The 15,595-nt window shown below is 40.5% G+C and overlaps 1 protein-coding gene across 1 annotated transcript; it reads right to left on the bottom strand.

Moving 5' to 3' along the window:
• Positions 1-987: 987 nt before the first annotated feature.
• LOC137298155 (coagulation factor V-like) lies at positions 988-15,576 on the bottom strand. The gene is made up of 11 exons (XM_067830282.1): positions 15,164-15,576; positions 13,297-13,347; positions 12,197-12,304; positions 11,175-11,401; positions 9,071-9,215; positions 8,322-8,414; positions 7,680-7,697; positions 6,660-6,773; positions 5,634-5,839; positions 4,200-4,344; positions 988-1,762 (listed from the first exon to the last, which is right to left on the bottom strand). The coding sequence occupies exons 1-11, from the start codon at positions 15,501-15,503 to the stop codon at positions 1,653-1,655; spliced, it is 1,557 nt and encodes a 518-aa protein (XP_067686383.1). The 5' UTR covers positions 15,504-15,576; the 3' UTR covers positions 988-1,652.
• Positions 15,577-15,595: the final 19 nt, after the last annotated feature.

The raw sequence follows: 15,595 nt of genomic DNA on the forward strand, positions 1-15,595 counted from the left end.
AAACACACTGCGCGCTACACAAAACAGTGGTTGTCGGGCGAAAATGTTCAAGTTTTAGACTGGCCCATTTACAGCCCAGACCTAAACCCAATTGAGAATGTGTGGGGAGTCATGAAGGACAGAATAAACCAAAAGGGACTGAGAAATATTGAAGATATGAAGGCCGAGGTGGTCCAATATTGGGATACCCTGTCACACGATTACCTACAAACTTTGATGGGTAGTGTGCCTAGGCGTATTCAGGCATGCATTGCTGAGCGAGGAGGTCTAACAAAGTACTAAAACAAGACTGAGACTGTAAAAGGATGATGTTTTAACATGTTTATGTAAGTAAAACGCCAGAAGTTAATAAACGTGATGAGTTACATGACGCAACATGATTCTCAATAATTTCTGGGAATACTATATGTATGCATCTATGTATCCATGTATCTATTCAAATCCTGAATCTGAATATTTTGTTCAGATTCGGAACTATGACCAACAGTGTCAATATACATTATCTCACACCTTCTAAGGTACTAGGGGTCGTAAGTAAACCTGGGTATCTTTACAACATGAACACCCAAACCTACATTTTTCCATATTTCAGCCTAATGTTTGACTTTTATTTTTCGAGTTTCGGCATTGGAATCCCGAATCTGATTTTTTTCTGAAATAATGCCAGCCTGAGTAAACATATCCTCAGTAATTTTCGTTACACTCCACCACAGAGTCTAAACAAACCTAATGGGAGGTCGCGTCAGGTAACTTTTGAGATTGATCAATCAAAACACAGCTCACACGGCGTACGTACAACCATGATGAAAACTTGTGAGCTTAAGACATATTTACTAAAACATTTGAGACAATTAAAAATGCACTGATTAAATAAAGCTAAATTTTGAAAACTAGCATGTTAGCATGTGACCGTGTAGTAACGTTATTCGGAGAATGCATTGAAAACACGAAGAAAACGTAAGACTGAGGTGCTAAGAAGGTCAGATGTTTAGGAAATCAATTTATTTCAGCTGTCTTAAATGTACATATTTTGATATGAATGTTTTCGTAAGGTAAGCACACAGACTGTACTAGGAAAAGTAGAAATCATGAATATTTCTAGGTCCAGAAAGCAATATAGACAGTGTCAATAACAAGTGCAAACAATCAAGACTGATTACCTAAAGTGTTCAAGATTTGTCAAATTTAATAAATGTTGGTAAACTGTTCTGGGTGGTAATTGCCTGGGTAGCTATTGTTCTGGGCCACATGTCGTGACTGACGGCATTCATTGGCGTTTCATCCTTGGGAGGGTCGCTTTAACGTAGGTTAATTGTAATGTTTGTTTATTTTAGTGGATTATAACCTACATGTTGAATTTCTATGCACACAATTTGATCAGAGTATTTTTGTTTTCCTGCGTATCCGTGCTTGTGTCAACGGCATTAGTGCGAGAGATAAGTATCGACCACAATGCTAAGTTTGAAAAGGAAGACAAATATAGCATATTCTTGTGCAAACGTTTGACGGTACCTACGCAAAATCACTCGTGATCAGCCTCTTGCAAAAAGGATTTAACACATTCCAAATTCTGTAAAGATTTATTTCATATTGTTGCCCCAAACAATATTGATGAAATGTTGAAAGAGCATCTCGTCTTTGCCAGATGCTTTTCACATGTTCAAGTGTCTGTTTGCAGGTGGTCCTTTCAGACTGTATTTAATGTCTCTTCTCTTCCTGCCAAGTATACCTGATTCGGGACGAAAAGCTCCTGCCGGACCCTCTGAAACAAGACATACAAAAAACATTGAAGTGTGAAGGAAAACCAAGTTACATGGGTGGTCTAATTCTTTAGTGCAATGAGGGTGACGTTTCATTTAAGTTACTAACGTCACATTCTTGATAACGGTGTAAGACGTTGACTATCATAGACCTTGGGTTTCCGTCAGCTATACAACTTCTAAATTGCCTCTCAATGAACACTGAAGAGTGGAAGAGTGGCTGTTGTTTGTTAGTTTGTTGTGGGGGGTTTTTTTGGGGTTTTTTTTTTTTTTTTTTTTGGGGGGGGGGGGGTTGGGTTTTTTGTTGTTGTTCTTTTTGTGTGTTTTTTTGGTTTTGTTTTTGTTTGTTTGTTTGTTGTTTTTGTTTGTTTGTTGTTGTTTTTTGGGTTTTTTTTTTGGGGGGGGGCGCTTTTCATGTTTGAGTAGATCCTTCCAAGGAAACAGCCGTCCACCTGACTGAATCGTATAACCGCAACAGAAACAATTCCTACACAAAGACCCCTGTGCTGACGAAATAATGCAAATTTTCGTGACTTCCGTTGATGATATCGAACACTTTCGTCTTAGTTTCTGTCTAGTTTACTAGTTCCAGTTGTAATTGTGATAACCTAGTTGTTTTACTGTCCTTTGACGACAGTTTTACGTTCTACGCGTAATCATTTCCCATGTCAGTTATGTTCTCGTCACACTGTGGCTGAAATATTGTCGATGTGACGTTGTATCTTAACTCACTCACTGTCTCGCCTTAGTTGCTAATTGTAAATAGTCCAACAATATCACACCAACCGTAAGAGTAATATTGACCATGTTGATATTTGAACACAACAGTAATGCTAGCAATGCATGGAAAATGCTTTTGCGCAATTATGTGATAATGGTTGATATTTCATAAGTATTTAATAATTTGCATGTATATGATAATTCATACCACCTCGACCTAATATGACATATGAGTACCCACGGTGTAACATTCCCTAATCATGATGATTACTCGTAAAATATCGAAAAACTTGGAACAAATTCCATGGTAGAAACACTTTTAAGAAAGAAACTATACTGTGAACCACCTGACAAGCAGACAAGATGACAGTGTTATGTAAGATATCAAATGTCAAAATCGCTGCTGGTCAAGGACTCTAGCGGAATTACAACTCGGCTGACGTTGACGCCGTCCCTCAGACGGTACCCAACCGCTGACCTAACTGATTTGTTTACAACTTCGCAAACATGACAACATGTCAGTTAAGGGTTGTACACATTTTATGGTTAACCCTGCCATAGCTGACGAGTGGTTTCCCCCTTCGTTTATCTAGAAATCTTCTGCAGATTACGTCGCATGTTGCCAGTTCATCGCTCATGCACGAAGTTAATCTTGAAGTTTAACATGAGTAGCTACGCGATTTGAATTACGACATTTTACGCAATTATTTTCAATATCACTGCTACAAACGTTCCATCTTTTCAAATATTTATGGACGAAATAACAAACCTTCTTACAATTTATTATTTATGTTATATAATTAGCTGCGGCTTATAAATAATTTATCTCAAAACTACGAATTTACCAATGTTGTTCAAACTTCAAAATTTGTGAAGTCACCCCACAAGGTTCATCAGAACTTTAATATCCAAGCATTTCCAGTATTACGTTTTTACATTACCCCTGCTATTGATCCTATCGATTAGCTTTTGGAGTAATAAGTGTGTTCATTTTAATTGTTGTTTTGGAAAGAAGTGATATGAGTGTGCCTTCTCTTACGACCACCCCTCTGTGTGGTGTGGAGTGTGTGTGTATGTGGTGCGTGTGTATGTGGTGCGTGTGTGTGTGTGTGTGTGTGTGTGTGTGTGTGTGTGTGTGTGTGTGTGTGCGTGCGTGTGTGTGTGTGTTAGGCTGTGCCTCGTTTTGCTGTTCTGTCCTATTGTGAACATGAATTGGAAATTCTAAACCGGAACAGCAGAAAGCTAAACTTCGCCCATATCGATAATCAGGCATAGTCAATAATTCTCAAATAGCATTTCTGTACAACCTAAAATATAGGATCTACCTACCCAAAATATAGGAAACCGCCCATTTATTGTCATAGTGAGTGCAATGCAGAAAGATTCTGCCCGACAATAGAATATCAGCGGAACTGTATGACAAACGGGAGTAATGTTTCAGTGGAACTATTAAAAAATGCCATTACCAAATTTGATGCGTCAGTGACAAAAAAGTATGTCTTTAGTACTTTAAACATCTATTCCTATACAACCCATGTTCAAGTGAATAATTGACTTGCCTTGGAATGTATTTGGAAAGAATGTCTCCTTTTTGTCAAAGCTTTGAATCATCACTTACAATGATCAATGAGTACATAATTGTGATAAGGTCAAAATCGTTGAAAAGACTATGTTATGTAAAGGGTTTGCCGCCTCCGTTTGCACTGAAAATATATTCACCATCTGGGTCACATCCGATTATCTCCATTCTGAAGCATGGAGCCTTTTCCCAAGTGACTGGGTAAATACGTATAACATCGGTCAGCAAATACGGATCCAGAATGGGGGAGTAGCTGACTGTTGAGTTGTAGATGGCATCGGCTCCCTATAAAAACAATGAAATACTCATCAGCATAATGTACTGGGATTTGACGTAGCGGTACCCCTGACGGGGGTTGTCCAATTATTGTCCCCTTCAGACTGGTAACCCACTTTAATCACAGAATATTCATTTTTACCAATGTTAGAATATTTGCAGTTTTTAAATCAATGGCAAACATTATATATAATCGCTAGAAGCTGAAGATGTGGTATAAATCCAGCTGAGGAGCCATGCATGAAACAGAGGTATTGTACGTCTCCGCCATCCCTTGTAAGGTGACCTAATGTCCGTGGCTTGCGATCACTCTTTTATCTCGTATCGGTAATTGTTAGCTGATTGATTTTAATTTTCTAGTTTCTCTAGATTTAACAGATCTGTGATAATCTATTAATGTTGCTGACCCTCGTTGACAGTTTTTTTTATAAATTACATAAATTTCTCATGAATTCATGCCTAATTGTAGTCACGATGTGGAAGAAGCATTGCCGATGTGACTTAAAATCTTAACTCATTCACTCATTCACTGGCTCACTCACTGGCTCACATACTTTGACCCAGATGCTTAACCTTAAGTCCAGTCCAGTGGTGCAACAATCCTTTAAGGAAGTCTACATTTTCTCAGCTTCCCTATCTCATTGCGGATATTTTCGGTTTTAATGGAATTATGCATTTTAATTACAACTGCCTACTTTGAGGGACTAAGCGTTGGTTATATACATCTTACATTATGTATCCGACACGTGATGGTCCCAGGGTAGAACAGGCCTTCAACAACCAATGCTTGCTATAAAAGGCGACTATGCTTGTCGTACGAGGCGACTAACGGGATCGGGTGGTCAGACTCGCTGACTTGGTTGACACATGTCATCGGTTCCCAATGCTCATGTTGTTGATCACTGGATTGTTTGGTCCAGACTAGATTATTTCCACACCGCCGCCATATAGCTGGAATGTTGCTGAGTGCGACGTAAAACTAAACTCACTCACTACATTATGTACCCGTGTGCCAGGGAAGAGAATACGTGGATTCGACCACTTGAAAAAACCTACTCGCGAACAGCAGTTAAGTTAGAAAGTCTTCTAAGACGAATATGTCATTAAAGATTGTTGCGATGGAAGTATCCTTTACATATGCATCACGACTTAAGGAGAAAGGTAAACTCAGACATATAATTCAATATACCGCACACTCAGAATAAAACATATGTGGATCTCATATTAAAGTACATGCACAGTGAAGTGGTTCGTTTTATCGATATTTGGGTATACATTTCTCAAAAGGTCGATCCTACCTTCACGTAGGTTTCCATGACGTCATTGTAGACGTTGTGATATTGCAAGGTGAAGGTCTTCATGAAGGTATCTGGCAACTCCCAGTAGTGTTGTACATTAGGCTGTTCAAACATCAGCATGGCCACTATATGGGGCTTGGAAAGTCGCACCTCGTAATAAGGCTTGGTGTCGTTCGCAGCAGGACACCAGGCGCCATTCGTTTCGCCTGAAAGAAAAAAGGTAATAAAGCATTCCATTGTGTTAAAGAAATGATGTAAATATTTGCTTGCATTTATTGAAATATTACGCGGTCATAACATGCTTTGTTCTCGCAGACACATTATAAACATTTATTCATTAATTTTCTAATACATTAATGGCTGACGTTGTCGAAACTGTCAACAGCTGAAGGGACGATGTAAATCCAGCTTGGGTTCATGCAGGTATGAACAATATTCTAAATCTGCATGGTCTCAAGTATGGTGATCTACCTTCAGTTGTTAGCAACCTAGAGCCCATTTTATATGGTGTTGTTCTTGTTAATACTTTTTTTACGATAGCATGAAAGTTTTAATTTATTATCTGTGACATACTAGTAATTAGGCGGCGTACCAGAAATTAACCTATGTTAGAAATCGAGCGCGGGTCTGCTGAGTGACGAGCGAACGCTTCATCCACCAGGCCACTACACCATCTTCAGAGTGAGAAGGGTGAACAGCCAAGCCACCTAGTGTGATGACTTCATTCATCAAGTCGCATCTTTCTACAACACTGGGACATTATTCCAGCCTGGAACGCCCCACATTCTAGTACCTACAAGATTGACAAACTTTAAATTGTATGGATAACAACTTCTTTATTACAGATTCTTGCATAGTTGTCAAGCAAGGACAGCTGACAACGGTGCTTGACAACGGTGCAAGAATCTGTACCGAAACGTCGTACTACCGTAATAAAGAAGTTGTTATCCATAAAATTTAAAGTTAGTCAATCGTGTACTCCCCAACTTTTTAAAAAACACACAAAGAAGTTATTCTAGTACCTACCCGCGCAGCAGATGTATCTAGCCTTCTCCTTCCCGTGATCTGGGGCCGCAGAGGACACAATCAGTTGGTCATCTGTGATGTTGTGGTTCCACATTCCAAGAGGCTTCAGGCATCCTGTGGTAACAATGATTACGAGTTTTAGCATTTACTGGCATACAGGTCGGGTCTGATTTCGTTACTAAGGGGCGTATGGTTTGGTCCCTGGAGTGAGTGAGTAAATCAGAAAATGGTATTACTAAGTATTTAACATACATGAGAGAGTAAGAAAGTTTAGTTTAACGCCACACTCAGCAATATCCCAGCTATATGACGGAGGTCTGTAAATAATAAAGTCTAGATCAAACAATCCAGTGATCAGCAAAATGATCGACGCCATTGGGACACGATGACATGTGTCAACTAAGTCGGTGAGCTTGTCCATACGATCCCGTTAGCCCACTTAACAGGAGCATGGGTTACTAAAAATCAATTCTAAACCTCAATTTACTGGTATGCCAGGGAAGATATATGCCAGAAAACATGTGGACTGAACTAGCTCTTCGCAGTCTTTACATTTCACAGTTTGTTCGCGCCAAAACCATCTGTGAGGTCATGAGAATCGCAAATATGTTAGACCAAGCACTTGTTCGAGCTATCAAAAATCACCAGTCCCGAGTATGGTAATATACCTTCAGTTGTTTGCGATCTATAGCCTGTCCACGCCTTTCACAGTTTGGAATGCGTGTGCATGCATGTTTTGTTGTGAACACAAGCACAACGAGCGAAGCCTTGTGATGTCGCCTCAACGGAACAATAAACAAGAATTGATATACGAGCACGGTTGTCGTGCTGTACAACCATTGATCATACTCTAACCGTAGCTAAGATATTATCATTGTGTCCTTAAGAAATAGGGGATGCAACCGTACAAAACAAAATAAAACGGCGTCTTAGACGAATGGGAAAGTATTGCACCGTGTCGATATTTGTTGACTTCTGCCACACTCGAACACGAGAAAGGTACACGATTTTGTCACATACCTCCGATTTCAGGCAAATCTGAAATTGTAAATGTACACATGAGCCATTGAAATAATGCACATCATACAATTTATCCGTTAATGCCAATACTCCTCACAAATATATTATATATCGAATAGGACATATATATGTTGCAATTTATAATACATATTATAAAGTCACACCATGTTCACTTGTATTATTCGTTGTTCAGTAGCCTCGAAGGAAACGTGGGTTGATGTATCCTCTGTATTTGATTATGTTTGTCGAGTGTACGCGTGAACATGGCATTTATCTTACCGGACACCTCAAAGCTATTTTTGAATTGTTTTAGGCACGGGTATAAAACTTTTTGTGACCATCGCAACATTTTGCAGACAGGTAAAACAGATTTAGAGTTATCTCCCTTCCATCGAGTTGTATTTGCAAAACATTGGTAATTCCCGTACATCGTTCGTGATTCAGTAATTTCTACCACGAAGTACCCATTAAGTTCGGGTCTCCTAGCGCTGTGCATAGAAATGTTATTCGCTGAATAACTGTGTAAATTTGATTTTTATTGAGTAAAATACGTAAATAAGCCTTATCTGGAACTCTGCGAAAGGTAAGATATTAGATGTTGCTACACTTTGTTCATTGCACAGAGATTGAAAGGGTACGTACGTATGTAAGTGCAATCAGGACCGTAGTACGGGGGCGGGCACAAGCACGTGTTCTTAGATATACACGACCCACCATTTTGGCATTTACATAGATCTGAAAAAGGATGAACAGGACTCAGTGTGTTTAAAGCTATTTGTAAAATGTTCAAGAAATTGGAAGTTGCTTGCATACACAATACTTTTGAGCATTTTCAATTCGAGAATAATATTTCTTTCATCACTGTATTAGAAATACAAACAAGAACCGAAAATGGTAAGTCGGATCCTTCCCTTGGCGATTGTATCAACTTGGTGTGTATTCTTATAAACAAACACCTGAAAGTGAATCTGTTTTTGACTTCTTGGTGCAGCTGTTGATGCATATACTGAAACTCCGCGATGGAAAATATATCCTAAGCAGCGAGTTTTTTTTAAGAATTTGATAGAGAAAGGCACGATGAGTCAGGCTTTTGGTGAATTTCAGGCCACCCTTTCGTTATCTCTAAGTATCTTTTGAAGAACGAGTACTCATTTGTAGAAATAACCTCAGTAATACACTGCAGTAATGTGCATTTGGTAAATGACATGACATCTGAGATGTAATTTGGCATGAGACGTTCAGTTTATGCAGTAAATAAATGAATATTATAATCACTTATGCATATATATGTATTTCAGCAACGTTACAATTACGAACAGGTAACTTAAATAAATGATCTGAACTAACTGAGCTACTGAATTATATGTGATAACACAATACGTCATACATACTTTCACAGCCGAAGATTTCAAACCTAAAGCAGGCGTGATTTTCCGCGTCGACCACTGATATCCGGATGCGTTCTGACACCGGACGCTGTATCTCAGTCAACGTTGACACAACGGTAACGCTGTTACCACGCACACCAAGCATGTACTGTCAGACAAAGGATAAATCATAATTTTTATACGACATTTCACTCTCACCATCATTATAACAGCATTTCAAACATTTAGGCATGTTTACCAAAAGCCCTTATCATTTGAAAATGACATGAAAGGACACCCTGCCATTTGAAAGCTCTATCACTTAAGATGTGAGGGTCAGTGCGTATACATTCTGCTCATCCCATTACGAGGAGGATGTTTTAGGGATGCGAAGGTGGAGGAGGGTGCAGTGAGGGTCACTGAACAGTCCCGAGGTTATGAAACTTTCCTGAGTACTATGCCGTACAATGGATGCTCAAATCTAGCTTCTTGCTAAACTCAAAAATATATTTTTACTTTTGGTCCAGAATGCTGTCTTTCATATCTGTTTTATTTTTGATCATCACTAGATATTCTAAGTGGTGACCCAGACTGCACTTTGCTGCATGTTTGTTCCTTGTTTAACGTTGTACTCGGCAATAGGTTTCAGCTGTATGTCAGTTCGGGTCTCGAAAAGACAATCCAGTGACTGACAGCATGAACACCGTTCCACGTCATTTGGGATACTATGAGTGAATGAGTGTGTTTAGTTTTACGCAACACTCAGCAATATTCCCGCTATATGGCGAGGGTCTGTAAATAATCGAGTCTGGACCAGACAATCCAGTGATCAACAACATGAGAATCGATCTGCGCAATTCCGAACCGATGAGATGTATCAACCAAGTCAGCGAGCCTGACCACCCTATCCCGTTAATCGCCTCTCACGACAAGCATAGTCGCCTTTTATGGCAAGCATGGGTTGCTGAAGGCCTATTCTACCCCGGGTAGACCTTCTCGGGACGGGATACGATGGATACCATCCGATCCCATTACTCGCCTCTTATGACCAGCATGGGTTGCTGAAGATGTTTCTCGAGCCCGCATCTATCTTACCGAACACCTGAATTATAATTTTTAACTGTTTGAAGGACTTCTGTTGAATGCGATGCGAATCGCCATTTTACAGACGACACAAGGTAAACAGATTTAGAGCTATCTCCCTTCTATCGATTTTCAATCGCAAAACATCGATAATTTCCGTGCTCGATGCGGGATTCAATGTTATTCGAGGCAAAGAAGTACTACCATGAAGCACCAGAAGAGTTCGGAAAACCCAGCGGTGTACGTTGAAAATAATGCCTTGAAAATTTGTCCTTGTGTCAAGCTTTGTCCAATCTTGATCTTGCAGAAACCATTCTAACCAGAGGTAAGTCCCTATGGTTCCTAGCACGGTGATCTACCGTCAGGTCTTGGCAATTTACAGACTGCTTTTCACATTGTATTGTCTTTTATAGCTACGGCGTTTTAGATTTTCATTCTTGTTTTACATTTATAACTGTTATATTCTAGTTGTTTTATTGCCCTTTGCGACCCTACCGGGTCCGGGGTAGAATAGGCCTTCAGCAACCCATGCTTGCCATAAAAGTCGACTATGCTTGTCGGGTGATAGGGTGATCAGGCGCGCTGACTTGGTTGCCACATGCCATCAGTTCAGAATTGCGCAGATCGATGCTCATTCTATTGATCACAGGATTGTCTGGTCCACACTCGATTATTTACAGACCGCTAGCATCTAGTTGGAATATTGCTGAGTGTGGCGTAAAACTAAACTAAAGTCGCTCACTTATTTATTGCCCTTTGCAGACAGGTACGTTTTATTCATTCATAAATGTTCAACTTTCTTTGTCACGACATGGCTGAAATACTTCCGATGTGACTACACATTTTAATTCACTTTAACAAAAAGGCAAGAGTTCACTATTTGGATCGATACGAAAACATTCCAGACAGAGGGCCACATGTTCGGCCCCCATGTGTGACGAGCTTTGTCTAATTTGGATTATGTTATGCTAACTAGAAGGAAATAATGCTCTGTGCCTAATGTGACCAACATGTTGCCCTTTAGACGTGTATCAAACATTCTTACTATAGGTCCTGAGTGTTCTGTGCCATATGTGACGAGCTTTGTCCCTCCTACGGGCTGGTATTGGAAGGTATAGTTTGTCATGTAGTTGCGGACAACGGAGTTCGGGTCAGTGCCCTCTGGTGGCTGTATTTCAATGGCCTGGATTACCCAAGCTTTTTCAAAGGTCACCTCAATGTACTGGTCTTGGATGGGGAGATTTGGGTCTGGACACCACCCGCACGGCTTGTCTGGAAACATGAATTTTGTGTTTTATAAGCATGGATCGATGATAATGGTGAAGGAAAAATCGAAAGATCTGCTGGTGGCAGTGATGGGGAGTGTAGGGGCGGTGTTGTGTGTATCGTTTTCTCATGAGTCTCTGAAATAAAGGGCCACGTACCTTCTTGGGAATCCAATATGTGGCTGTGTTTTAAATCAATGGTGATAACAGGTGTTCACAAGAAAAATGTAATTCGTGAATTTTTAAAATAGATTCAAACTGGGTCAAAAGAGTTTTAATAATTCCATGTAAAGTCAACTAAAATTAAATTACAATCTCACCATCTGAAACTACGCTCGTTTGGTACGATACGTCTTAATGAAATGAACGTTGGCTTAATAAAATATGAGCTTGCGTCTATCCTTTGTAAGCAGGGTGCGAAAGAGTTTTCAAATTTTGGTAGCTATGCGGGAGCTCTATGCCTGAGAGTTAATAGCCCACAAAAAGTTCCCTAGCCCGCAATTTGAATGTAACATTTAGAAACGAAGCAAGAGATTACCAAAATAGATAAGAAATAGATATTGTCCGTATGACACGGGTTTCATCAGTTAGCTGCTAATATGATGAAGAGATTTATCAGGCCATACTCTTGCACGATTTATTATAACTTAATAAGACATAGAGAGTGATATATTTACAAAACGGCCCCATGAAACTTCACCAGCCAGTCGTGCCAATGACTGATACTGACTGGATTTTCCTAGTCACGGACTAGTCACGGACTAACGTGTCAGCAGCTATTTTGCACACTGTTTTTACGTACTTTTACAATCAGAGTTGGCCATTACTGCTGTTTTCCCTGGAGCATTCGATGAGGAAACAACATGGTCGTCTTTGATGATACCAGTACGCCAAAAGCGATCCTGGCATACTGTGAAGAAAAAGTCATATATTTTGACAGTATTGGAGCATATTCTGTTAAATACCTCAACATCCAAGGTATTCCTAGAATGTGTTGTTCTCCCGGGCCTAGGGTTTGGAAGTTCTCTTAGCGCAAGGATGGCCGTAAGTGCCACACATTCCGACTAGCTTAGTGCCACGTGAGTGTGAAGATAGAAACAGACCCAAAACCTGCAACGGGGCATGAGAGAATGTTGTTTGACGGCGCAGTCGCTTTCCATCAACCATTATTCCGGACGGGCCTTACGATAAACGTGCCGGTTGGATCTATTCTTACCAAGCAGGGAGCAAACTGATGCGGTAAAACTCAGATCCTTTAATTTTAACCCAGCAATTATTTATTGTGGCTTCTATTCACAGTGCTTTACATTTGCCATCCATTGTTGGTACGGGTCTCTCTCACTTCATCTACAATTGACAAAATTGTTAACACTGCAAGTAAAATCGCTGGGGTTAAATTTGTATGTTTTCCATCAAGACATGAGTGGCAGATCGTACTGTATCAGCTGTATCAAACCCAACTAGGAGTACAACGTACTCCCTTCAGGCCGCCGCGACAAAGTTCCAGTTGTGAAAACTAACATAGCCCATATATATAAGTACTATATCTCTTGTAAACAACATGTGGAGATAGTTATTTTTTATAAATATGTTATATGTCTGTTGTATCAGTAGTTCGGTTGATGTGACAAATTCTTGAAAAGGCAAGCTGCGTCTATTCTATTCTAAAGACACACTGGTTGTCAGTAGCTGTCAGAGTTTACATTTGCATTGAACTAACATTGGAAAATTACCGCTCTTCATATCAAGTTCAATTTCAGGGAAATAATTCTGAAATTATTCTTTCATCTGGTATCAACGTGACAAGCACGCTCTGTTGGGGCATATCCGGACCATATTGCTATATGAAATACATTAACAGCTAGGACAACCCCACCGTATAAATAATACAATACATATTACCTCTTTCCGGAACTGGAGTTTCAGTTGTCGATGTTGTTGATGAGGTTATCACTGTGGAAAAACCGAAAACAGATAAACAGACTCTTTATTTATAACTCAAAACTTTCTTTCTTGTGCCAAAAGACAGAAGCATTTTTATATGACAATGGAGCTTACGAACCATCAGGAGGAATCCAGGATTTAAGCTTTTAAGCACAGGTATCTATCTCTTCGGGATGCAACTGTGCACAGCACATGGATTTGAGGCTCCTTGTGTGACTTGAGAAACACGGAACTGCAATGGGATCAGCAGAACCAGCACAACTTAAACTCATCCTCGATATCTCCAGGGTATACGCTTCGATAAATCTCTACCCTGAATGCATCTATGGCTCGGGACGATGATGTTTTTACTTCCCCTGGCTGGCTTTTTATCCAATCAGGTGTCTGCGCTGGGAAGTTGAGCGTACCAATCACAACTCACTTTCGCTTCTCAAATTATCTACACGATAAAACTTGGCAACACAAACCATGAAGAGGTACCGTGAGGGAGGTAGAAGGAGTTCTTGCACATATTTATCAAAGTTTTTAACGTGTCAGTTTGTCTGTATGATTTTCCAAATGTTGAGTTACAAAGTTGCGATCGCTAACTTTGTTGACACTGGTAAGCGCGGTTGTAACGAAGGCTTGGCTGACGGGCTGCTGTCAGAATGCGGCGCCAGCAAAGGGAGGTAATAACATTATCGGACGGCACCGTAAATGCATCTAGGGTATAGTGGAGAAATATCGGAAAGTATACCTTGGAGATATCGAGGATGTGTAAAACGAAGAGCAGCTGAGGGTGCCAACCGAAGTGATGCAAGTCCTAGACTAATACACCTCTAGTGAAATCCACGTGCACGTATAATGGCGCTAACATACCCAGCACAATCGAGTGGACCTGGGACGCGAACCAATAATCAATAGTCGAAAGCAACTCTGCCCAATTCTACTAATATGAATCTTGACGAGATAAGATAAATACGTACTTATTTTACTCGAATTATGAAAAAAGTGTCCTGGTTAAATCTATGGTATCATTTCATAGTGACATGTGGTTTGTGGAAGAAAAACCTGATTCAAAAGCATTTTCACGATTAATTTGAGACATGTTTTTAACAGATCCATACGTACGATACAACGTAACAGTTTCATTTCTTTAATTTGCCCCAATACTAGAGGGTAAGTACATACACCTGTGGCAATATCAGTACATAATTGCATATTCGCACTTGATTCCAACACCCTGATTGGCAAAATCGATTAGTGCCACAGTTACAGCAAAATGTTTCCTTTATTACAATATACATACAAGCATATCGCCTGTTTTGTAATTGCACCAAGCAACATTCAAACTGTATGGAGACAGTCTATCATTTTTTCGTGTCTCCACAACACCAGCCTATGATTGACATTAGGAGAATCGAACTACGTAGTTCGGACATTGTGACGTGTTTAGCATGCTGGTGGACCTGACCACCCGATCGTTAGTCTCCCCCATGCTTAAAATCAGTTGTAGCCTAGGGCCTCCTTTCACACAGCACTGGGGTGATCGCGAGCCAAAAAGGTAACCTTAGTGCAGTGATAAAGAAGGGGTAAAGGTTGTTTCGTAAAAGGAGCCCCAGATATGCATGTTAATCGCCCCGTGAACCTCCGGTTTAGGGTTGATCTTCAGTAACCCATGCTTTTCGTAATAAGGACCTGGTGAACAGGTTTGATGACTTGGTTGACACATGCGTAGGTCGATGCTCGTGCGTACAGATCACACTCATATGGCCCTAATATTGGTGAGTGTGGCGTAAAACTAAACTCATTCTCTCACTCATTCATGTACGTTAAATATACAAACCATATTCGCAACACTTTCCGTTAAAACCAACGTCGCACTGGCAGATCGTGCCATCGAAAGTTCCACCATTGAAGCAAGTTGCCCCACATGCTTGACTCATTTGCCCATCTAAGTAGGGCACATTACATTTCTTGACGCAGTCTGCATACTCCAGATCAGCTTCGCAGCAGATACCCCTGTTCCTTGTTTGGATACCGTTTCCGCCACACGTCTCGGTGCAGCCTCCCCAGGACGCCCAAGGATACCAGTCACATTCGTATATACCTGCTGTGCAGTTACCGTCCACTGCGGACGGAGCAATGGTCAGCAGAAGTACCGCCAAGAGGCCGGCGGTGGTCATGTTGCTGCAAACTGTGTTGGCGTTGCAGCCCAGAGACACCGAAGCTTGGCGTGGACTGTGGTGATCCTTATCAGGGCGTGTTGGGTCACTGG

Source organism: Haliotis asinina, chromosome 1 (genome assembly GCF_037392515.1).
Source record: "Haliotis asinina isolate JCU_RB_2024 chromosome 1, JCU_Hal_asi_v2, whole genome shotgun sequence".
NCBI classification, from domain to species: domain Eukaryota; kingdom Metazoa; phylum Mollusca; class Gastropoda; order Lepetellida; family Haliotidae; genus Haliotis; species Haliotis asinina.